This window comes from Pteronotus mesoamericanus, unplaced genomic scaffold (assembly GCF_021234165.1).
Source record: "Pteronotus mesoamericanus isolate MK-2021 breed Mesoamerican mustached bat unplaced genomic scaffold, CSHL_Meso_final contig_78, whole genome shotgun sequence".
Lineage (NCBI taxonomy): Eukaryota > Metazoa > Chordata > Mammalia > Chiroptera > Mormoopidae > Pteronotus > Pteronotus mesoamericanus.
This window is the reverse complement of record NW_026555258.1, coordinates 9,565,681-9,588,466: the sequence shown is the minus strand read 5'-3', so window position 1 is coordinate 9,588,466 and position 22,786 is coordinate 9,565,681. Positions and strand designations below refer to the sequence as shown.

The 22,786-nt window shown below is 63.2% G+C and overlaps 1 protein-coding gene across 1 annotated transcript; it reads left to right on the top strand.

Annotated features, from left to right (window-relative positions):
- Positions 1–830: 830 nt before the first annotated feature.
- CRB2 (crumbs cell polarity complex component 2) lies at positions 831–21,143 on the top strand. Its single transcript, XM_054584886.1, has 13 exons — positions 831–951; positions 7,315–7,638; positions 10,223–10,418; positions 10,520–10,659; positions 11,147–11,332; positions 11,516–11,629; positions 14,346–15,224; positions 15,313–15,821; positions 16,336–16,501; positions 16,751–17,537; positions 18,352–18,468; positions 19,049–19,166; positions 20,919–21,143. Exons 1-13 carry the CDS (start codon positions 831–833, stop codon positions 21,141–21,143), a joined length of 3,882 nt encoding a protein of 1,293 aa, XP_054440861.1.
- Positions 21,144–22,786: the final 1,643 nt, after the last annotated feature.

Below are 22,786 nucleotides of genomic sequence, written 5' to 3'. Positions count from 1 at the left end.
GGGGGCAGGACAGGAAAGCTTGCCTAGTTAGCGCTGCTCTTCAGTGGAAGGGGCTGGCTTTAACAATGGAGAGGTGTCTGGAGCTGCAAACAGCAGAGGAGACCTAGGGGCAACGCGGACAGGGGTCTGGTGGGGAGTGAGGGAGGGGGGAGACGGGGCCTTCCCCTGAGGGCCACGGTGGGTGCGGCTGTGTGTGGCCATGAAGGAGTGGGATCCAGAGGCACTGAGAAGGAAGAGTTGCCAGGAGCGGTGGTCGACTGAATGTGGAGAGGGGACAGGGCGTCGGGCTGCAGTGTGGGGGTCCCTTGCAGAGGTGGGAGTTAAGTGGGAGGGAGTGGGGCTTCTGAGCCCATCTAGGAGGCTGGGGGGCTAGTGGATGCGCAGGCCTGGGCTGAGCACAGCCCAGCAGGGCCGGATGGCTGAGGGCCTGGAGCGGTGGCCTCACCTGCAGAGAGGGCCCCCCAGAACAGGCATTTCTCTGGGGAGGCTGAGGCAGCACAGCCCAGAGCGGGGAGGCCAAGGCAGTGGGGGTGTCAGGGGAGAGAGTGGTGGGCGCTGAGGTGAGGGCAGACCCAGAGGGGCCGTCGGCCTGCCTGGAGCCCAGGGCCTTGGGGAGGCTGGGAGGGTCAGACCCTCCTCCAGAGCCCTCTAGGAGGTGGGGCGGCTTGGGAGGGCCTGGGCTGGGGGAAGAGGCGGGAGGGGAGGGCGGGCGGGAGGGAGGGGAGGAGGGGCCGGGCCTCTGTCCACGGCATTAGTGCTGGTTGGAGGGAGAGGGGGTGCGCCGCCAGCCAGGCCTCTGTTCCCACAGCCGCGGAGCGCGGCGTGCTGCCATGGCGCTGGCCGGGCCAGGCCCCCGGGACCCCCGGCTCTGGGCCCCTTTCTTGCTGCTGCCGCTGCTGCTGCTGCTGCTGCTGCCGCTGCCCTGGGCCCCTGCCCTCGCCCTCCTGGCCGGTGAGTGGGGGGCACAACCCCGGGGGCGGGAGGCTGGGGCAGGGTCTGCCTCCCGAAGCAGACGCCACAGGCTCTGGGGCTGTCTCTGTGGGCACTGGGCCAACTGTAGGGCAGGGTGCAGGCCTGAGTTGTGGGGCGTGGGGAGCGCAGGGTGTGGGGGAGCGCGCCGTGGGGCCGCTGGAACTTGTGGGGAGCGAGCGCGACCTGGGACTCAGGGGCTGCTGCGTGTTGGGGGCCGGCGGCTGTGATCTGGGCCACGGGGGGGGGGGGCTGTGTGTCCTGGGAGGGGTGCTGGGGCTGGGAGGGCTGGGGTGAGAGGCCTGTGCTGGGTGGTGGAGGGCAGGCGGGGGTGCGTTAAAGTTGGGAAGTAGGGTGAGCTGTACCAGGTGAGGCCGCGCCGTGTCTGAGGCTTCCTGAGTGCGGTGGGCAGTGTCTCAGCGTAAGTTGTAGGGTGTAAGTTGTCCAGTGAGTTGAACTGCGTCATGGGAGCCCGGGGGTGGGTGGGTGGGTGGGGCAGCAGACCCCAACCCAGTAGACTGGGGTGAAGAAGCAAAAGCAGACCCAGGGGAGCCGATGTCTGCCTGTATCCCCCCATGGGAGCCCTAGCCCTGCCTGCCCTGGGGAGCTGCAGGTGCGCAAGGGTCCCTAGGGGGTGGCCGAGCCCAGGGCCCCCTTCCCAGGCTTTCCCAGATGGAGCTGCAAGGGCTTCCTGAAGCCAGACCCCTTTTGCCAAGCAGTTTTTGCTTTTGTCCAAGTGGATTCACGTGTGCACGCGCGGGCCTGGAATTCTTCCTGGGGGTTCTGGGGGACGCTTTGTCTTGGTCACTATGGCTACTCAGGCCTGGGCTGGGAAGTCCCCCGCCCCCACTGCCACTGCTGGAGGAGGGAACCAAGGACAAGGGTGGCCTGGGCTCCACTGTGGCCAGGGGAGCCCCCGCCTCCCCAGACTCGCAGGGTGCGGAGTCAAGGCCCCCTTCACCCCCTCCTATAGCCCCTCACAGGGTCTGGCTCACAAAGCCTTTGTCCCCTCCTCTCCACAGGGCCTGTGGGGAGGACGAGGACCCCTTTGTGCAGTGGAGGAAACCAAGGCTCAGGGAGGAATGGGGGCTTACGGGCTGGGCCTCCCTGGCAAACCTGGTGCAGGAGTCTGCTCTCCACACCCGGGGACAAGAACTCCTGGCGCGTGGAGCTGGTCCTATAATGCACACACAAATGCACACCTGTGTGTGCACACACAAGTCACAGCTGTGCACACACACACCTGCGCACTGGTGTGGCATGCACAAGGGAACACACAACCACACAAACAGGTGTCCACAGGTGCATGTAGACCCACCAGACATGCACTCACGCACATACCTGCAAGTGCCTGCACCCACCAGTGCGTGTACTTTGACTCGTGTGCATTCACACTCGAATGCACATTCCTGTGGACCTCGAAGCAGAGTGAGCACAGAGGAGATCGAGGCAACAGAAGGAAACAGACTCAGAGAGACACCTGCCCCACACGCCACTGCTAGGGTCTCCGAGGGCAGCCTCTCCCCTGTGATTTCTGCACCGGGGACGGCTCCCGGGGGATCCCTGAAAGCTGGGGTGGTGGGGGCACTGCAGGAGTGAGCACTTCTGGAGGCCGGCACCCCAGGCCTGACTGCCCGGAGGAGCGGGGCTGGGCCGGCATCACTTGCAGAGCCCCGGCCCAGCTCTGCTGCCCGCCCTGCCAGGCCCTGAGCCTGGCCCGCCGTCTGAGCCCACTCTGCCACAAAGGCCCCGCCGGTTGCTAGGAGAGGACCAGGCATCTTGGCGCACAATGGGGCGCGCTGGGCTCTCAAGTCCCTCCTGCTCCCCGCACACCCAGGGAGCCTGGCTGACGAAGGGGCGGGATGGTCCCGCGTCCCGCTCCCCCTCCAGCCAGCGCTGGGAGGGGCCGCAGGATGAAGCAGGGAACAGGAGCTGCGCACACCCCAGTGGCAGGGCCCGCTGGGCAGCCAGTGTTTCCCAAGTAAAGATTTGTTGACGAATGAATAAATAACATCCTCAGCCCCTGCGTGGCCGGTGCTGTGCTGTCGGATCCACGTGATCGAGTTCAATTCTCACCACAGCCCTGTGACGCCCTCGGCTGACAGAGGAAGAAAGGAGGCCCAGAGCATGTCAGTGACTTGTCCAGAGTCACAGACCTAGTGGGGGGGGGGGGGGCAGGGCCAGGATGTCACAGCCGACTATGGTACTAACCGTTGCAAAGTCACCTCTCTGCCTCTGTCTAAAGGGGACACACCAGCTAACCCCAAGGGCCATTTATAAGACCTGGTGAAAACATGCCCTGGTTCTTCAACTTAGGTTTGGCATGGAATCCTGTTTCAAAGGAAACTTGAGACAGAAGTCAGATCCCAGTTGCGGTAAGAAGTGGAATAATTACCAGTGGCTGGAGCCCCACCTGCTCCCTCCGCCCCTCACTGCGGAAGTGCCTCCCTGTCCCCAGTGCCCTGGGACCGCGGTCTGGAAATGCTGGGACGTTTGAGTGCCAGGAATGGCGCAGGACGAGAATCCCCAAGTTATTGTTGTGGTTGCTCTTAAAAAAATTACACTTTTAACCCCGGGGTAAACACTTGTAAAAGAGTATTCCAAACTTTCCTGCCCCGCACTGCTGCTCAGCCCTAGCCTTGGGGACTGACATTGGACGAACATGTCCCTTCTGCCAGGAGCTCCCACGTCTGCAAGATCATGGGTCACGTCTCCTTAAAATGTTTTTCCCTTTGACTTTTAGAGGAAATCTTTTGTTCTAAATTTGTTTTGGTGAAGTGTATTGGGGTGACATTGGTTAATAAAATTCTGTAGGTTTCAAGTGTGCAATTCTACAATATACCATCTGTCAACTGCATTATGTGCCCACCACCCAAAGTCACTAGGTTGCTTCTTAAAAATATCCTCTCTTGCCTTGTCAAGACCAGAAAGAAGCATCCCAAAATCCTCCCTCAGGCAACAGCCCGAGTGGCTGTCGGTTAGCGCCGGGTCTGTGCACAGGCCCAGGGAGCAGGAGTCACTGGGCACTGGGCGAGGCCTGAAGCCCCGTGGGGCTGCCAACAGCCAGGTGCCGGGCAGGCTGGGAGGGCTGCCCCTCTGCCAGGCAGGCCCTGGAACCTGCACTCTACGCCCGCGCCAGCCTTCAGAGGCCCTCCCAGCGCCCGGGAGGCTGGGCCGGGACGCAGCACAGTGACGGCAGGAGTCGGGGTTTTACGCGCACCAGGAGACGGGCGGCCGCTCAGGTGTCAGGAGCCGATCGAGCTGCTCCTTCGTTTTTTGAGGGATGATCCAGGGTAGGTTTGTGATCTCTGAATTAGAAACACTTTTCTTAACAGCACCCATGTCTTCCGGTTTACATCAATCTAATAGTGTAATAATAGACGCAAGATGTGTAGCCCAGCCGGGAGCGCACAGTACATGCTCAGTAAACAGTTGCTGTTAACGTAATCCTGTCCTGTCCACGGAGAGGTTTCCCTTCCCTTCCCAGCAATGGGTCCCGGGCCTTTTCAGGGCTGGGCTGCAGGTCTGAGGGGAGGGGCAGTGTTAGCTAATCCCTCTCCTGCCAGGTCGTCCCAGGCTGCCGAGGGGTCAGGAGGGATTTGTAAAGATAAGCACAGGCCCCTTGTCACCCTGGCAACAGGCCCCGCCCCTCCAGCCTGGCCCCTGGGAGGGCCCCTCCTCTGCCCTTGCCTCTCCTCCCCTCAGCCCGGGGCTGGCGGGGCCTCCTGGGCTCGTTCCTGGGAGACAGAGAACCCGAGGTCAGCAGTTCCCGAGCCTCCACATACAAAGGAGTCCCCAGGGAGCATATTGCGATGCAGATTCTCGGGCCCTGGGCCCAGTGGTTTTGAATCTCTGGGTCTGGAGCAGGCCCAGGAATAGATATTCTTAACGCAGGCAGAGGGGGGCCGGCCTCTGGGAACTCTGGCTGGAGGCTCTGCAGCAGGGAGAACGGGGTTTGACTTTTGACCCTCACAAGCTGTGGGGCTGGGCCTCACTTTCCTGAGCTGCGACCCAGGCAGGGCAGCGTCCCCATCTCCTCGGGGAAATGGGAAGAGTAACTGAGAGGACACAGGCAGGCTTTTGCGGCTCCTGAACGCCTGCCTCTCCGCCGGCTCTGACCAGGACTCCTCCTCCCTCCCAGGTGGCGGGACTCACCTGGGGCTCTGCCATTTAGGGCCACAGCCCACCTGCACCCACCCTCCCCACTCCCCCAGGCGCTGTGTACCCGGCCTGGTCCCGGCTGCTCCAAAACCGCAGGCTCGGAACCGGGACAAACCTGCAGAGTGGGGCGGGGTCCCTGGGGACACTCGGATGAGGGGCTGCGTCTTGTCAGGATTAAATCGCACAGGACCCAGCAGGCAGGTCCCTTCATGGGGGAGCCCTGATTCTCGTGCTCCGGCTCCTGAGCTGGGCTGGGTCGAGGGACTTGGGTTACAATGGCCAGAGTCCTCACTGAGGGCCCACTGGGTGCCAGGGCTTCACGCGCGTTGCCCCAGTGGCTCCTTCTAGCACCCCATGAGGTGGTACTGTTTGCACCCCAAGCTGGATCTGTCTGACGCCCAAACCTGTTCCTTCTGTGCCGGAACGAGACCCCCCAGCCCCCCGACCTTCCTCCCACCCCCATCACAGCATCTAGCCCAGGGTGGCGCAGCCCCTCGGAGCGGGGAGAAGAAAGATGGGCTGCCCACGGCCCATCAGAGAGGCTCGGGTACCCCCGCCCCCGCCCCTGGGACCAGGCATGGGCGGGGTGCTGGGGACGGCGCCCTGAGCTGCGCGGAGAAACAGTGGGCAGAGAGGGGCTGTGGACGCCACGGCCCAGGAAGGTCGTCCGGTCTGACGGCATTTGAGGCCCTGTGCCCCTGCCGCGAGCCTGGCCCTGGGTGGGCACGAGGGCCCCCGGTTCGGGTCTAGGAGTGAGCGAGCCCATGCTGAGCTGTACCAGGTGCTCTGGGGTGGGGTGACAGCTGGGCGCTCCCCGAGCCTATTTGTTGGTCAGCGTTTCCATCCGCATGTCCCCCACCGTGCATGGCCCTGGCCGGGAAGGGTGGGGGTCAGCCAGTGGACAGCCCTGCCTTGTGGAATGTGGATGACGCCCGAGAGGCGGCTGGGCCTTATCTGGGGGTCTCTACCGGGGTGGGGGAGGGGAGGTGCAGGGCCTGGTTAGTGTCTGGATGACAACTTGATGGGAGAAGGGGCACCTCTCAAAGCCCCAGGTGGGAGGGGTGCCTCCTTCTTGTGGGCGGCTCTCCCTCCCCCATCACTTACTGAGTTTCTACAAGTGAGCACTTGACTGCAGTACCCGAGGCTTTGAATCCTAACCCACCCTGGGACGCAGGGACTATCAGCCTCTCCCTTTCAGGGTGGGAGCTGTAGCTCCGCAGGAGAATGACTTGTCCAAGGTCTGAGAGATAGTAATTGAGCTGGAATCTAACCCGGGCTGTTTTACTCCAAAGCTCAAGTTCTTGCCCCAGAATTATACAGACAGGCAGGGAGGTGGGGAGGGTGGGAGGCTGGCTCTCAACCCGGCTTGGCTCCCTGATCTGTAGGTGATGCTGTGGAACAGAGTGAGCTCAGCAAGGTGTAGGGGTTCAGTCAGCAAGTCTCGGTGTCTGCCCTGCACCCTGTAACCCTGGCCAGGCTGTCTGCTCACGCGCTGGCTGACAGCAAGGGCCAGGGGTCCTGCGAGAAGCTCCCAGGGCAGCGGGGCAGCGTAGGGGGCAGAGAGCAGGGTGGGCGGGGTGTGGAGAAAGGCCTTTGAAGTCCTTCATCTTCAATTTCACGCAGGGATGGAGTTACCAGACCCCCAGCAGGAGCGGTGGAGGGGGCAGTGGGAAGAGCCCCCTCCTGGGCCTTCAGGGAGGGAGGGGGCCATAGGTGGGAGACCCAAGGAGACCCCCTCCCCTGTGGGGCTGAAAGGAGCAGGCAGAGCTGGGAGGCTGTCCCAGCACCAGCTTGCCATGTGTCCCCAGCAAGTCCTCGCTTCCCCCCGAACCCCCATCTGCCCTCCTGTAAAATGGGCACCACAGAACCCGTGTCAGAGAGGCGCCAAGGGGATGCAGGCCCGAGGGGTGCAGAGCCCCCAGCCGGCCTGCCCGTTAATCCTGAGCGGGGAGCCCGACATCCCAGGTCCTAGTTCTCTGCTAGGGAGGCGCTCCTGAAACTGGTCCTCTTCGGGGGTAGATGTGGGCGGCATGCTGGGACCTGGCTGGTAGGGCTCTGGCCCGCCCTCCGTCCTGGAGTACGGGCAGCCCTCTGCTGCTTTCCGGCTCCGGGGCCTGGGGCTCGGTGGGTGAGGGGAGGGGAGCGTCTGGTAGCTCCTGCCCACCTGGTCTCCTCTCTCTACAGGAACGGTGCCTGCACAGACCCTGAGTGCCTGTGCCTTGGACCCCTGCACCCCAGGGACCGAGTGCCAGGCTACGGAGAGTGGCGGCTATGCCTGCGGCCCCACGGAGCCCCAGGGCTGCGCCGCGCAGCCCTGCTACCACGGCGCCCTGTGTGTGCCCCAGGGTCCAGGCCCCAGTGACTTCCGCTGCTACTGTGTGCCCGGGTTCCAGGGCCCACGCTGTGAGCTGGACATCGATGAGTGTGCGTCCCGGCCCTGCCGCCACGGGGCCACTTGCCACAACCTGGCCGATCGATACGAGTGCCACTGCCCCCTCGACTATGCAGGTAATGGCCCCGGCTGTGCCCAGAGGAGGTTTATAACATCGATCCCATCGGTGGCTCAGGGTGCGAAGTCATGCGTTCAGCTTTGACTTTAATACAGACACCTCTCCCCGCCGCCCCCCGCCGGGCATCCTGGACGCTCCTGGGTGCAGCCTCTCTGGGTCTTGCTACAGGGGCGATGCCTCTCAGGCTGACCTGGCAGCTCCGCATGAGAGTGAATGTGCAAGGGCTGGCACAGGGCCTGGCACGTAACGGGCACTGGGAGTGTTTGTTCAGTCCCTTCTAGAGTTCGGTATGGGCTGGGGGTGGAGACACCCTTCAGGCGTCCCTGGCGGGACCAGAGCACCGGTGCTCCTGGTTGGGCTTTAATGAGCACACATCTCGACAGTATTTCTCGCATCTACTCCAGGCCTGTGTCAGGCTGGGGTGCAGGCCCTGTCCACTCAGCGGATCATTTTAGCGCGTGAACACCCCTGGTGTGGCTCAGGTTTGTAATGGTGGTCTTGTTCAAACTGTAATGTCGATGGGCCCCCCAGGGGTCTCTGCGGTCTCCAGCGGGAAGTGGGTGATAATGTATATCCAAGTGCTGACACTGAGGAAATGCTAGTTCCCTCCTCCAGACTTTGGCCCGGACCCAGTCCCTTCTGTGCTCCAAGACAAAAGCCATCGGAGTGACTACCGGGAAGCTGGGAAGGAGGGCGCAACGGGGGACAGGTCTGGAAGGAGGCTGGGCCTAGGGCAGCTGGGAGCCCGTGGTACAGACACCCTGGTTTCAGACAACTCTCTCTGAGGGCAGAGGGCAATGCGAGGTCACCTCAGAGCAAGGGGCACACACTGGGGGGGCTGGGTTCCCAGGAATGGTGCTTATAATGAGGAGGTAGGTCTCAGCACGCAGATGAAAATGGACTCTGGAAACGGGTTCCATGTGTCTTTCTCATCATCTGAGGGCCTCGGTGTCTGGATAGGTTGAGGGGGTGGGGTGTGTGTGTGTGTGTGTCTGTGTGTGTGGAGTGTCTGCCAGCATTTGTGGTGTCCGGGCTCCCTGAGCGCCTCTGCGCTGAAACGCCGTGCGTGAGCACCAGCAGGTGCGCGCGCCCGGACGTGGTGCTCAGGCGCTCCGGGGAAGGCTCTCTGGGTGAGATGTGCGTGGGGGCAGTGCCTGTGTGACTCATTCCTCTGCTCCTCCTCCCGCTCCCAGCCAGGCGGGGGAGGCTGGGATTCCAGGCGGCCTGGGCCTGGCTCCCCCTGGCACAGAGGGTGGGAGCGGGGCCAGGGCAGGAGGAGTGCGGGTCACAGGAAGGAGGGGCTGGGTTTTGTGCTCGCTGAGCTGGGGAGGAGGTAAGATTCCTGCCGGAACCAGCTGGGCCTCTGGCCCCCATGACCAATCATCATTCCCCATGACCGATCCCACGTAGGGGGCAGGGGCAGGGCCACTGGAGTTTACAAGGACACGTGGGCTCTGCGATGAAGCTGGCAGTACATTTCCACACTGGGATGGATCCCCCCGCTCCTTTCACCTCCACAGCCTCCGTTCCCCGAGAGCCCCCCAACCCTCTGGGTGGGACTTGAACTTTCAGTTAAAAAAAAAAATGATTTCATTTATTTGTTTTTAGAGAGAGGGGAAGGGAGGGGGGAAAGAGGGAGACAAACATCAATGTGTGGTTGCCTCTTGCATGTCCCCCAGTGGGGACCTGGCCTGCCACCCAGGCATGTGCCCTGACTGGGAATCGAATCTGTGACCCTTTGGTGTGCAGGTTGGCACTCAATCCACTGAGCCACACCAGCCACAGCTGAACTTTCAGTTTTAAAAGCAAGACAATGCAGGGAAAAGCAGAAGGGGTTGCTTACCCTACTGCTGCATCTCCTGCCAGGCTACATCCCTCTCTGAGGTCTGTCCTTACACCCTCTTCAAAGCCAGCAGAGTGAGCCTTTTAAAATGCAAACAGGACCTTGTAACTTAGCTGCTCAAAACTTTTAGGATAACCCGACTGTGTTACCCAGCCCTCCAAGGCCCGGCCACCCTGCACCCCTGCCTCTCACCTCCTCCCCTCTCCCCGTAGCGCTTTAGCTTCCTGGGCCCTGCCTAGGGCAGCGTGCCTGCCCTGAGGCAGGTCTTGACCAACGGTCTCTCCTGAACCCAGCTACTCAAACAGCCCTCTATCCTGGTAGTTTAGACACCCCCTCCCCACCTCCCGCCCTTCAAAAGGCTCTTCCTCCAAAAACCTTTCCTTGACTCCCAGTTCCCCAGGCCAAGATCCTGGCTCCTGCTTTCACAGAATCCAGTACTCCCTCATTGTTCAGCTTATCAAAATTAAAAATCAGTCCTCTAGTTAACATTGACCTAATGCCCATCTCCCGGGCTAGATGTCTGTGAGTTCAAGGGAGCAGGGATGTCTGTCTTGTTTTTACCCCATTACCATTGTTGGAGGAAGAAACACCTGCTGGGGATGAATGGACCAGCAGTTTCTCTCTGTGGATCCTCACCTTCCGCTCCTTGTAACTGGAACTGGTTTCAGTGGGCCTTACTCAGCCTCTTTCGCCCTCCCTCTGGTGACCTGCCTCTGTCCTTGTCTCCGGCCCTGTCCAGGCGTTAACTGCGAGGTGGAGGTGGACGAGTGTGCCTCGGCGCCCTGCCTGCACGGGGGCTCGTGCCTGGACGGCGTGGGCTCCTACCGCTGTGTGTGCAGGCCGGGCTACGGGGGCGCCAGCTGCCAGCTGGACCTGGACGAGTGCCAGAGCCAGCCATGCGAGCACGGGGGCGTGTGCCACGACCTGGTCAACGGGTGAGCGTGCGTCCCGGTGGCCGAAGGCGCGAAGGCTCCGCGGTGGGTTTGGGGGACACGGTGGAGGCAGGGGGCTGCAGCCGAGTGCGTGCCCACTGCAGGTTCTGGTGCGACTGCGCAGACACGGGCTACGAAGGCGCGCGCTGCGAACAGGAGGTGCTGGAGTGTGCGTCGACGCCCTGCGCGCACAACGCGTCCTGCCTCGAGGGCCTGGGGAGCTTCCGCTGCCTCTGCTGGCCAGGTGCGTGTGTGCGTGCGCGCGCGCATGCGTGCGCGAGTGTGTGTGTGCGTATGTGTGCGTGCGGCGTGAGGGCGCAGGGGCAGGTTGGTGGGCCGGCGCAGCCTGGGGCAGTGGAATACGTGCGCAAGTGCACGCACCTTCCGTGGACCAACTTTCCTGATCTGAAAATGGGGCTAATCGTAGCGCCTGCTCCCAGGGTTGTAAGAGTAAAGGTGTAATGCCCATGAAGTCTAGGCACGCGGCATGGCACGTGCAAAGAGCTCGCTTCTACTGGTGATACTAGTAAGATAATGTGAGCTGAATAACGCTGTCAGGATCATGCCTACCTCCTTCGTTGTGTCTCCCTCTCTTCTGAGATGCGTGACCATATTCTGAGCTGTTGTCCTAATTTAGCCTTGGGCCAGCCTGGCGTCTGTGGGGTGGGGGTGGGGTGGGTTACTGCCCGAAGACTCCGTGTGACCTGATGTCCATGCGTATGTGCCCCCAGGCTACAGTGGCGAGCAGTGCGAGGTGGACGAGGACGAGTGTGCGGCAGGCCCCTGCCAGCACGGGGGCCAGTGCCTGCAGCGCTCCGACCCGGCCCTGTACGGCGGTGCCCAGGCCGCCTTCCCCGGCGCCTTCAGCTTCCGCCATGCTGCTGGCTTCCTATGCCGCTGCCCTCCGGGCTTTGAGGGTGAGCTCCCTACCCCCTTCCAGGGCAGCAGGTCTACCAGTGTCCAAATGCACCAGGAGGGATGCCGGGCTGGGTTCAAGTGCCACTTTTTGGGCCTCATTCTCTCTAGCTATAAAATGGGCCCTTCCGGGTCCAGGCTGACTCTGAGGGCACAGGTGGGAACGACAGCTGGGCCTCTTGCAGGGGACGACTGCAGCGTGGACGTGGACGAGTGTGCTTCGGGGCCATGCTTCAGTGGAGGCCGCTGCCTGGACCTGCCCAATGGCTTTCAGTGTCACTGTCCACATGGCTACACAGGTGTGTGGGGTGGGGTGGGCCCTGCGGCAGGGCAAGGTCGGAGTTGGTGGGTCTGGGGTGAGAAGGTTCCTCTGGCTGATGTGTGGAGGCTGGATTGATGGGGTATGAGGTTAGAGAGAAGGTGGGCACAGTGGCCCAGGTGACAGCTAAGCTGGGACTGAGCTGGGACCTGGGTTTTGGAGGTGGGAATGGAGGGGGCCAATCAGGTTGAGAAATATTTAGGAGGGACACTCTACAGGTCCTGAGGGTTATCCAGGTGTGAGTGGAAGGTGTCGGGGATGCCAGCTGAATTCATGTCCCGCGTGGTTCAGCCTTGTCCACTCTGAGTCGGAGTGTCTGTGGGGCACCCCCAGAAGGAGCCTGGGGGGGAGTTGCCAGTTGGGCTGAGCTCCAGGGCTGTGGTGTGGGCTGGAGTCCGAGACCGGCGGTTAGGGGGGTAATCCCGGCAGCTGGGGCCGCGGGTGGCTGAGGTTGTTGTGGAAAATGTGTGGAGTGATGGGCAGAGAGAACCCCAGACACCTCACATCAAAGGGCTGGGCAGGGGCCTCGGGGACAGAGGCACTTTGGCCAGGACGGAGAAGGCAAAGGCGGGGTGGGGGTGGGGTGGGGCAGGCATTGAAGATAGTGGGGGGGCAGTGTCTGGAGAAGGATGAGCTTGACCTTTGGGGTTCTGGGGCCTGCTAGGCAGGAGTTGGGGGTACAGAAGGCATCTCCCTGCCTTGGGTATACCAGATGCCCAGACACTCAGACACCCTCCCACCAGATGCTGGTGACCAGGAAGATCTCACTCGCTGAGTGTCCCTGCTCCCTCTGGAATGCCTGGCTCACTTCCCCCACGCTGCCCACATTCCTGCTGGGCACACTGCCCCCGACTCGGCAGGGCTCCTGGGCACAGGCTCCCACGCCTAGGGGACAGGGTGGTGATCACCACCGTCCCCTCTACCCCTCGCCCACCTGAAGACACTAGGACTTGGTGCCTACCCCCTTGGGTGGCCCATCTTCTGCTCCTGTGGACTGCGGTTCCCGAGTCCTGCCTCGCGGGGGCCAGGCCCACCCATGTGCCACCACACATGCCTGGCCTTTGAAGAGCGTTCTCTGTGCATTTTGTTACCCCCTCACCACGTCCCTGTGAAGCAGGCGGTTAAATCCTCACCTTTCCGACGGGGCCACGGAGGCTTTAGAGAGAGTGTTGTCCTTCAGGTTCCCCAGCGTCAGCAGGAGCTGAGCTCAGCTCATGGCTGCCAGCGAGGTCAGACCTCTAAGGTCAGAAACCAGGAGGGGGAACCGCCGGCTGTGGGGCTGGGCTCCCTGCCACTGTCCATCCCCATCCTCCCATTGGGTCGTGCTTGGCCTGGGGGAGGCCGGGGCCTGGCATTCCTGAGCGGGCCCTGAAGGAGGCGGCCGGACCGGGAGGGAGCTCTGCTCCCCAGCCTCCGCGCCCGCCCAGCCCTCTCAGACATCTGGGGAAATGCAATGGGGCTGCAGGCTCTGTGGACCTTCCTGGGGGGCCTGTGGCTCCTGGCAGGTATGGAGGACGGTGGCTTTGGGCATGGGGAGGTGGAGCTAGCTGTCCTCAGAGGGAGGCCGTGCTGTTTGTGGGCTGATTGGTGGCTTCTTTGGGCCGGGGTTCCCCCAGCTGGGACATGGGAGCAGGGCCAGCCTTGGTTGTTCGCGGAGGCTCTGGCTGAGCTGGGGTTGGGCTGTGGCCTCCGGACCCAGACTGGGGCCCGAGCACCTGGCGTGGGAGCTCTTGGAGGGAAGGGGGAGGTGCCCCTTCACAGCCGGCGTGGAGACCCTTGGGCAGAGGGACCGGGAGGCGAGAGTCTGGTGGTTACTTGGAGCGCCACAGGTGCACACACCCGCCTCCGCTCGCTCCTTCCGTTCCGCTGTCCGCAGAAGCCATGCTGGGCCCTTTGCTGGGTACCAATGCCATACTTGGGCCCCCAGGGGAGATCTCAGCTGCACAAACAGATACTGTCCATCCAGGGTGCTGGGGCGCTGTGCCTCGGGGTGGACAAAGAGTAGGGAGTGGCACAATAGCTTGAGGCTGAGAGTCAGAGGAAGCCTCCTAGAGGAATAGTCCTTTGAGTTTGGGCTTTGTAGGATAAGTAGGAGTTTGAAAGGCAGGGGAAGGGAGGATGAGGCATTCCAAGCAGAAGGAACCATAGGAGCAAAGCCCCAGAGGCAGGACTTTCCAGGAAAAGCTTGGAGGAACAGGCAGTTCAAGGTTTGCAGGGGGAAGGGCTGAGACGTGAGTGACTGGCAGGTCCAACCCATGAGGAATCTCGTTGTCAGGGTGAGTGATCGGACCTAAGGCAGCAGAGGAACCTGGTCAGGTGACCTTCAGAAACAGATCTCTGGCTGCTTGTAGGGACGGATGGCAGAGGAGGTTCTGAAGTCAGGCAGACTAGAGGAGGCTAAACTGTGGCGCAGAGAGCGGGTGAGGCAGGAGAGGTGGGGTGCAAGGAAAGGCAGATTGGAGAGTATTGGGGGGATTGAATCCACAGGGCATGGAGACTCACCAGACATAGCAGAGAAAGGGGCATCTTGGGCTCCAGCCTCTGAGGTTTCAGGGGACCATGGAAAATCCATCAGGGGTTGGGAATTGGTTTGGTTGGTGGGTACTGAGGTCCCGGTCCCAAGAGGTATGCAAGCTCTGGGCCGAGACTGTGGTTCTGGTCTAGGATGCTGAGCTTTGGCCTGGTCTCTCCCAAAGGCCTGACATGTCAGGAAGACGTGGACGAGTGCCTGTCGGGGCCTTGCCTCCATGGTGGGACCTGTGATGACATCGTGGCAGGCTACCTCTGCCGGTGCCCGGAGGCCTGGGGTGGGCATGACTGTTCTGTGCAGCTCACCGGCTGCCAGGGCCACGCTTGCCCCCTGGCTGCTACCTGCGTCCCTACCTTCGAGTCTGGAGTCCACAGCTATGTCTGCCACTGCCCACCTGGTACCCATGGACCTTCTTGTGGCCAGAATACCACCTTCTCTGTGGTGGCGGGGAACCCTGTGCGGGTTTCAGTGCCTGCCGGTGTCTCCCTGGCTCTGGCGCTGAGGTTTCGCACCACGCTACCTGCTGGTGCCTTGGCCACTCGCACTGATACGCAGGACAGCTCGAAGCTGGAGCTAGCCCTGGCAGCGGCCACACTGCAGGCCACACTCTGGAGCCATGGCAACACTGTACTTGTCCTGAGGCTGCTAGACCTGGCCCTAAATGATGGCCAGTGGCACCGAGTGGAGGTGACACTTGACCTAGGGGTCCTGAAGCTGCGCCTCTGGCATGAGGGCTGCCCTGCCCAGCTCTGCGTGGCCTCCAGTTCTGTGGCCCCGGCTCATCCTGCCTCCACGGCCAGGCCTCCCGGCGGGCCCTGCTCTCTTGAGCTGGGTGGCGCGGCCTTTGCAGGCTGCTTCCAGGACGTACGTGTGGATGGGCACCTCCTGTTGCCTGAAGATCTCGGGGAGAATGTCCTCCTGGGCTGCAAGCGCCACGAGCAGTGTCAGCCTCCACCCTGCGCCCACGGAGGGGCCTGTGTGGACCTGTGGACACACTTCCACTGCGACTGCCCCCGGCCCTATCGTGGCCGCACGTGTGCTGACGGTGAGGCGCGAGCCGAGTGGCCCCGGGGCAGAGGTCCTGCCTTCCCCCATCCCACAGGCCTCATGCCTGGCACCCTCTCTCCCTGCAGAGGTTCCTGCTGCCACGTTTGGCTTGGGGGGCACCCTGAGCTCTGCATCCTTCCTGGTCCACCAGCTGCCGGGCCCCAACCTCACCGTGTCCTTCCTCCTCCGCACCCGGGAACCTGCTGGCCTGCTGCTCCAACTTGCCAACCACTCAGCAGCTATCCTGACAGTGTTCCTGAGGGAGGGCCAGATCAGGGCCGAGGTGCTGGGCAGTCCTGCTCTGGTGCTCCCGGGGCCCTGGAACGATGGGCTCCGCCACCTGGTGACACTTAGCTTTGGGACTGACCAGCTGCCGGGCTTGAGGCAGCAGGTGCACGTAGGTGGGCGACTCCTCCCTGCTGATGCCCAGCCCTGGGGTGGGCCCTTCCGAGGCTGCCTCCAGGACCTGCAACTCAATGGCCTCCACCTCCCCTTCTTTCCACTGCCTCTGGGGAACTCAAGCCAGCCCAGTGAGCTGGGCAGCAGGCAGTCCTGGAACCTCACCATGGGCTGCGTCTCTGAGGACACATGCAGTGTGAGTGCCCCGCATCTCTGGGGTCAGCATGTCTTTCTCCTGCCGAGGAAAGCACCCTGCCCCAGGTCCCGCTGTCAGCGGCAGTGAAGGACTCGTATTGATCCCCCCTCTGGCCCAGCTGCTCCTGCCCTCTGGTGGTCCCCGTACCTCCCTCCCAGTCCTCGTCTGAGGCAGACACCCTGATCCAGGCGAGGGCCGGCTGCCAAACCTTTAGGTAGGACAGGGACCCCCGTGGCCCATGAACAAAGCGCCAGCCCTGGAATTGGAATAGCCTGAGCGTGAACTCTGGCTCCTCTGTTTACTGGCTGAGTGACTCAGGCAAGTGGCCTCTCCTCTCCCTGCCTCAGTTCCCTCGTCTGTAAAGCGGAGATGATAGTAACTTCCTATTTGTCTGTGAAGAGGTAATGTGTCTGTACTAGGTGCTCAACTGAGAACCACTGCAGGGGTGGTTGTGGGGTGGGGAGGGGGATGCTTCTGCAGGCCTCAGCCAATCCCTGTCCTGCTTCTCCTGCAGCCTGACCCTTGTCTCAACGGTGGGACTTGCCTGGTCACCTGGAATGACTTCCACTGCACCTGCCCTGCCAACTTTACAGGGCCCACGTGTGCCCAGCAGCTGTGGTGTCCTGGCCGGCCCTGCCTCCCGCCTGCCACCTGCGAGGAGGTCCCTGATGGCTTCGTCTGTGAGTGAGCAGGTTTTTGGAGGGGTTATTATTGCCTGGCCTGCCCTGGAGGGTAGGGGCGCACGGTTTGTGGGTAGGGAATTGTGAGGGAGTAGAAGGGAAGGTGAGGCCTCAGTTCCTGGGATCATATGTTAGGTGGCTGTGCGTTCCCCGCCCACAGTTGATGGGGGGAGGGGGACGTGCAGCAGATGTTATCACCCGGGTGGGTGGGTGTCAGTAGGCCATCACCGACGCTCCATGTCCCCGCAGGTGTAGCAGAAGCCACATTCCGAGAGGGCCCTCCGGTCTCATTCAGCGGACACAACGCATCGTCAGAGCTCGAGCTCAGTGGTCTCTCGCTCGCCTTTCGTACGCGCGATTCCGAGGCTGGGCTACTGCGCGCTGCCGCGGGCGCCCTCGCCGCCGTCTGGTTGGCCGTGCGCAACGGCTCGCTGTTGGCCGGCGTGCGTAGCGGCCGCGGCCTGCCGAGTGCGGTGCTGCCCGCGCCCGGGCCGCGCGTGGCCGACGGCGCCTGGCACCGCGTGCGCCTGGCCATGGAGCACCCCGCGGCCGCTGCGTCACGCTGGCTGCTGTGGCTGGACGGCGCGGCGACGCCCATGGCGCTGCGCGGCCTGGCCGGCGACCTGGCCTTCCTGCGCGGCCCGGGTGCTGCGCGCGTCCTGCTGGCCGAGAACTTCACCGGCTGCCTGGGCCGCGTGGCGCTCGGAGGCCTCCCGCTGCCCCTGGCGCACGCGCGCCCCGGCGCTGATCCCGGGGCCCGAGGGCACTTCTCGGCCTGGCCCGGAGCGCAGGCCCCGCAACTCGGCTGCCACGGCGAGCCCGTGTGTGTCTCCTCGCCCTGCCTGCACGGCGGCGCCTGCCGCGACCTCTTCGACGCCTTCGCCTGCGCCTGCGGCCCGGGCTGGGAGGGCCCACGCTGCGAGGCCCGCGCCGACCCGTGTCGCTCGGCTCCCTGCGTCCGCGGCCGCTGCCACGCGCGCCCCAACGGCCACTTTGAGTGCCGCTGCCCGCCGGGCTTTGCGGGCCCGCGCTGCAGGTGCGGACGGGGGCGGCCAGGATCCGTGGACCAGTCAGTGACGCGGGGCGGGTGCCTGTTTGCGGTTGGTTCTGAGAGACGCCTCCGGGCGGTGAGCAGGGCAGAGAATCCTAGGGCCAGTCCTTCCCCCTGAGCTCCCGTGCGGTGCCGTCCTTGTGAATTGGAACCACAGCCCCCTAGATTTGCCAGATAAAATACAGGACACGCAGATAAATTTGAATTTCAGATAAACAGTGCTCTTGTCTGGGTGTGGGGGCGGGGAACCCCGAGCCGGTCTTGAAGAGAACGTTGATTGAGGCTGTCCTGCCCCGGCGGCCACCACTGATACCCACTCGCATTAGTCCCGGGGGTCGGGGACAGAGTGACTAGCCCCCTATTCAGTCTGGCTTCGACAACCCCCACTTCCTTTGGAGCCAAGCTGTGGAAGGTTGTCCGGGGGAGGACTGACCTGCCCATCTGTCCCCCCATGCCCCACGCCTAGAGTGTGAGTTTTGTGTTTAGGAATCTGCTTTTGCTCCGGGGAGAGTCCCTCTTCCGTTTTGCCAGCTTCTCAAAGGACTGGGCCACGGGAGGGATTCCCAGCCTGGGCCCACAGGCCCCACAGCTCGGGGCGGGGCTGGAGCTGCGGGGCGCAGCCCCGTGTCCCGCCTCCCACCTCAGACACTGCTCCCGCGACTGATATCAGGGACCACAGGACGTGGGCCCTGAATTCCACAGATGGCAACACGGAGGCTCGGGTGGCCCGTGGTCATGGGTGGTGGTGGGCAGGCCCCAGGCGTCCTGCCCCCAGGCCAGCTCTGTGCGTTCTCCCCAGGTGGCCTGTCCAGCCAGAGGAGTGCAGCCTGAACGTCACCTGCCCCAATGGCAGCCCGTGTGAGGGTGGGCCTCGGGGTGCCAACTGCAGCTGCCAGGAGGGCTTTGCTGGCCTGAGGTGGGTGTGGGGGCTGGGGCCTCGGGGGTGGGCTGGTGCGTGCAGAGAGCTGGGCAGGGCGAATGAAGTGGGGTACTCACCGTCAGAGCCTCACTGCCATCACAGTGCCAGACAGTCCACCTTTGTCACTTTCCAGGGCTTTGAGGCCATCCTCTGCCGTGCAGACACCTGCGGGGGGCGTGTTTGGCTGGAGGGGTGTCTTAGAGCCCCTCGCGCTGCTCCTGACCTCACGGTGCAGACCACCTGTGCCCGGACCACCTGGGGAGGCTGGGAAGGGGCAGGTTCTGTGCCCACTGCAGACAGGGAGTCAGCACCTGGGGCCTGGACACGGGCCGTCCTGGGCATCTGGTGGAGTGCGAGTCGCTCTCGTCATGAATGCCGGGGCAAAGGCGGGGGGCGGGCGATGGGGGTCACATTGATCCTCGGCACCTGGCAGGGCCTGGCCAGGCAGGGACAGTGCGTGGCTGAGCTCTGATGCCTGTGGAGGGCGTTTGAGGAGCTAAGCAGAGCAGCCAGGAGAACAGAGTGTGCACGGGAAGCAGCAGGTTCCTCCACCCTAACCCTCTTCTCTGCCTCCCAGGTGTCAGATCTCCTGTGAGACCAGCCCCTGCTTGAATGGGGGCACCTGCCGGGCACTTCGGGGGGTGTACGAGTGTGTCTGCAGCACGAGGTTCTCCGGCCAGTTCTGTGAAGTGGTGGTGAGTGGCGCCGGGGGGCGGGGTGCCCTGTCCTGGGCTTCATGGGATGTTGGCGGGGCGGGGTGTGTGTAGTACACCTGCTCCTGGACCAGCCTGTCGTGGGGTGGATGGCAGCAAGGGAGACTCGGGTCCCTTCCACACCCACCATGCAGGAGGCATTTTCACTCTGGGGAGAGCTTGGGTCCCCCGCCATTTCTCTGGGGACTGGCAGTGAAATGTCTGGGCTCACCAAGTCTGACCGGACAGTATTCAGGGCCCACAGGTTCTTGGAATTCTGGGATTTAGGTTGGTGAACACCAGAGCCTGTCACCTCCAGGGGCTTCTGAGCCAGGATGCTAGAGCAGGAAGGTTGGAGGAGCCCAGGATTCTGAGCCCAGGGCTTGGCGCTCTGAAGGCAGCCCCTGACCTCAGGGAGTCTTAGCTGAAGAGGGGCCCACAGGCAGCCTGAGCTTGAACCTCCCCTTCGTCCCTCCCCCCCAGGAGCGGGGTTGGCCCTGCAGGTGGGGAGCAGGCGGGAGCCCACAGTGGGTGCTGGTGGGAGGGGCGGTGGGCAGGGAAGCCTGGGCAGGGGCCTTGATCTCCACAGGCTTCTGGCAGCCCGGGCCATAAACCTGCAAATCCCCTCTGCTTCTGGGGACTGTTTCCTTTCAAGTGGAACTTTTACAGCCTCTGGCTCCCAGCCCGTCTTCCCAGAGCGAGGGAGATAATGGCTTTACGGCTCCCCTAGCAGTGCCTGGGGACGCACTGTGAGGGCCTGGCTTGGGGCTGGATCCGCTGTTACTATAGCCCTGGGACCCTTCTCCAGGGCTGCGTGCTGGGGCTTGGGACCCAGGCCCCAGGGGGTTCGGAGGCCTCCCAGGACAGAGGGAGACCCGTGGCTCGGGAATTCTGTGATTCTGGGACTTCTGAATTGCAGGCTTTTAGAGTCTTTGATGGGGGCACCCTGGGAGTCTGGGGAGAGGGGAGAGTGCCCCCAAAGTCTGGCCTAGTCTCCCTGGTCGGGGATGGGCCAGCCCTGCTGGACTCTGCTCACCACAGCCCATCAGTCTCCCTGGCTGCTGCCTGAGATCCCTCCCACTCGGGGGTTAAGCATGGTCTCCATAGACACTTTGAAACACCAGGCCACTCTTCAGGGTGGGGAGGGGTCAAGTCCCATTGCCTCAGACTGAATGAGTTTATTGCTGGGAGGAGGAGGCCAAATGGCAAGTCTGGGCACTGGGACTCAGCTTGGCCAGTGACAGAAGGGCACCGCCTGGAATTTGAGGCTGCAGGGAGATGGCATGGTGTTGGGGGCAGACAGAGAAGTGCCAGCCCTGGCTTGCCACCGACTGGTCACGTGTCTAGGGAACCTGGGCAGAGCCTATTTTCTTGAGTGCCTAATACGCAGGCACTGCTCCGGGCACTTCGGAAAACACCAGTGGACAAAACGAACTGATCTCTGGGCCCGGGGAGGTGAGGGAGTGGTCTCTTGCCACTTCATCGTGCCGCTGTGGGTTTCTGTGAAATCCCATGCACTGTGCTTAGCTCAGACTGGGTGTTCAATACCTGTCTTCTCTCCTTCTCGCTAGAACCCCTTTGCCCCATAGGACTCTCCTTGCAGTGGCTGGCTTCCATACCCCCGGGGCGGGGGCTCTCGCTACTCCCCAGGAAAGCCTGGTACTAGCTTCTGTTTTCTCTGAGCAAGTCCTGTGCCCCTTTGCTGTCTCCTCCCCTCCTCCACCACCTGAGGCCTCCTTGTCGCCTGTCTTGCAGAAGGGCCTGCCGCTGCCGCTGCCGTTCCCGCTGCTGGAGGTGGCGGTACCCGCAGCCTGCGCCTGCCTCCTCCTCCTGCTCTTGGGCCTCCTCTCGGGGATCCTGGCAGCCCGAAAGCGCCGCCAGTCAGAGGGCACCTACAGCCCGAGCCAGCAGGAGGTGGCCGGGGCCCGGCTGGAGATGGACAGTGTCCTCAAGGTGCCGCCTGAGGAGAGGCTCATCTAGGGCTCCCTGGCTCCCAGCCCAGCACCGTGAGGTCAGGGACAGTCTCTGCCTGGACACCCAAGGAGGCCACTTCCAGGAGCTGGTGGGGAAGTGGCCACCCCTTCCAGGCCTTGGGGAGCTGCCGCAGGGCACAGGGTACCTGCTGGGGAAGTGTCCCCTTTGCTGGCAGCCCCTGCCTCTGTCCCACCGTGGACTGAGGAAAAGGGGACCACTCAGGGCAGCAGAGAGGGGCCTGCCTGGCAAGGCATGCGGCTGTGCAGGGCAGGGCCCATGTGGGCGCACAGGGCCCATGTGTGTGGCGTGCGTGTGCGCGGTATGTGTATCTGGGGATTGCCGATCTGCAGATACTGTGTGAGTGTGCTGGAATGGCTCATGGGCACGTCCACACTTTTGCTGTGTGTGCACGTGACCGTGTAGTGGGCACAGGCCATCCCACGGAGGGGATGGCTGGGCTGAGGGGGCAGCGGCAGGGGCAGCCCAAGGCTGCACTTCTCCTGAGGCCAGACCAGGGCTTGCCGGAGGCCCCAGGCCCCAGCTCCCAAATCCTCTCTGCCTCTGCAGGCTGCCCCTCTGTCTTGGGGGGCAGCTGGGGAGTCAGGGGAGGCCATAGCCAGGGGCCACGTGGGTTCCTGGCGCCCAGAGCAAATGCTGCTTCAGGCAGAGCTGTGTCTGCCTTGTGCCAGAGCCAGGCCCACTCGGGAACACAGATCACAGCCAGGGCGGAGCGGGTGCGGAGAGCGAGGATGGGCTGCTGGGCATGTGTGGAGGCTGTGCAGCCCCTCCCCAGGGCCTCTTGTGGGGCAAGCAGCCCCTGCGCCCCCCACAGGGCTGTGAGGACCCGTGGAGGTGAGAGCTTGACGTCACTGAACTCTGGTCTGCTGTGAAGGGCTGCCTGGGTCCTCCTTTTAGGAGCCAGGAGTAGAGGGAAAGGGGGGGGGGGCAGAGCCTCCCTGGGGGCCATGAGGATGAAGGAGCGACCCCTCCCCACCCCATCCAGCCCAGCCAGCCCAACCACCTCTGGGTTCTCCAGCTCTGCCCGAGCGCTCTCCTCTGAAGCCACAGTGGAGCCCACCCTTCACCTGCAGACAGTCGCCTCCACGCACGCGCACACGGCTGTGGGGGATCCAGGGGACTCAAGGAAGCCCTCGGCTGTGTGCTGGGAATGCTGCTGCCGCCTGGTCTGCTGGTCCTGCAGACAGACACGTGCAGGAAGAACTCGCCACTCTGCTTCGTCTCCTCCTCTGCGGTGCCATCACCGGGGATCTCGGATCCCTCAGGGCATCTGCCTATGGGTGCGAACTTCCAGGTGTCCCCTGAACTTGTTCCTTCCTGGAGCCGGGGAGCCTTCAGCACCATCAGTGACCGGTGACCTGCAGCCCAGCTCTGTGGACCCGGCAGGCCTGTGACCAGCCCACCCCAAGGCCCTGCTTGGGAGGGGAAGGAGCTGAGTTGGGCTTGGAGGCCCGAATGGGAACAGGCTTGGGAGTGGGCTAGGGGTCGAGCCTTCCCTCACTGCCCTGAGCCATGGCCACCGCCTCTACAGAAGGGGTGCTGAAGGTGGCTGGGGCCGCCTTCCCCCCAGCCTCCTCAAGGACGCAGGGATACCAGCCTTCTCCCCAAGAAGGTTTTATTGAATGCACACG

Bases quoted from the DNA above. Each gene is read 5' to 3' on its own strand.
- CRB2 (XM_054584886.1), top strand. From the start codon at position 831: ATGGCGCTGGCCGGGCCAGGCCCCCGGGACCCCCGGCTCTGGGCCCCT. The intron at 10,660-11,146 runs GTGCGTGTGTGC...ATGTGCCCCCAG, and splicing joins CCGCTGCCTCTGCTGGCCAG to GCTACAGTGGCGAGCAGTGC. The intron at 19,167-20,918 runs GTGAGTGGCGCC...CCTGTCTTGCAG, and splicing joins GCCAGTTCTGTGAAGTGGTG to AAGGGCCTGCCGCTGCCGCT.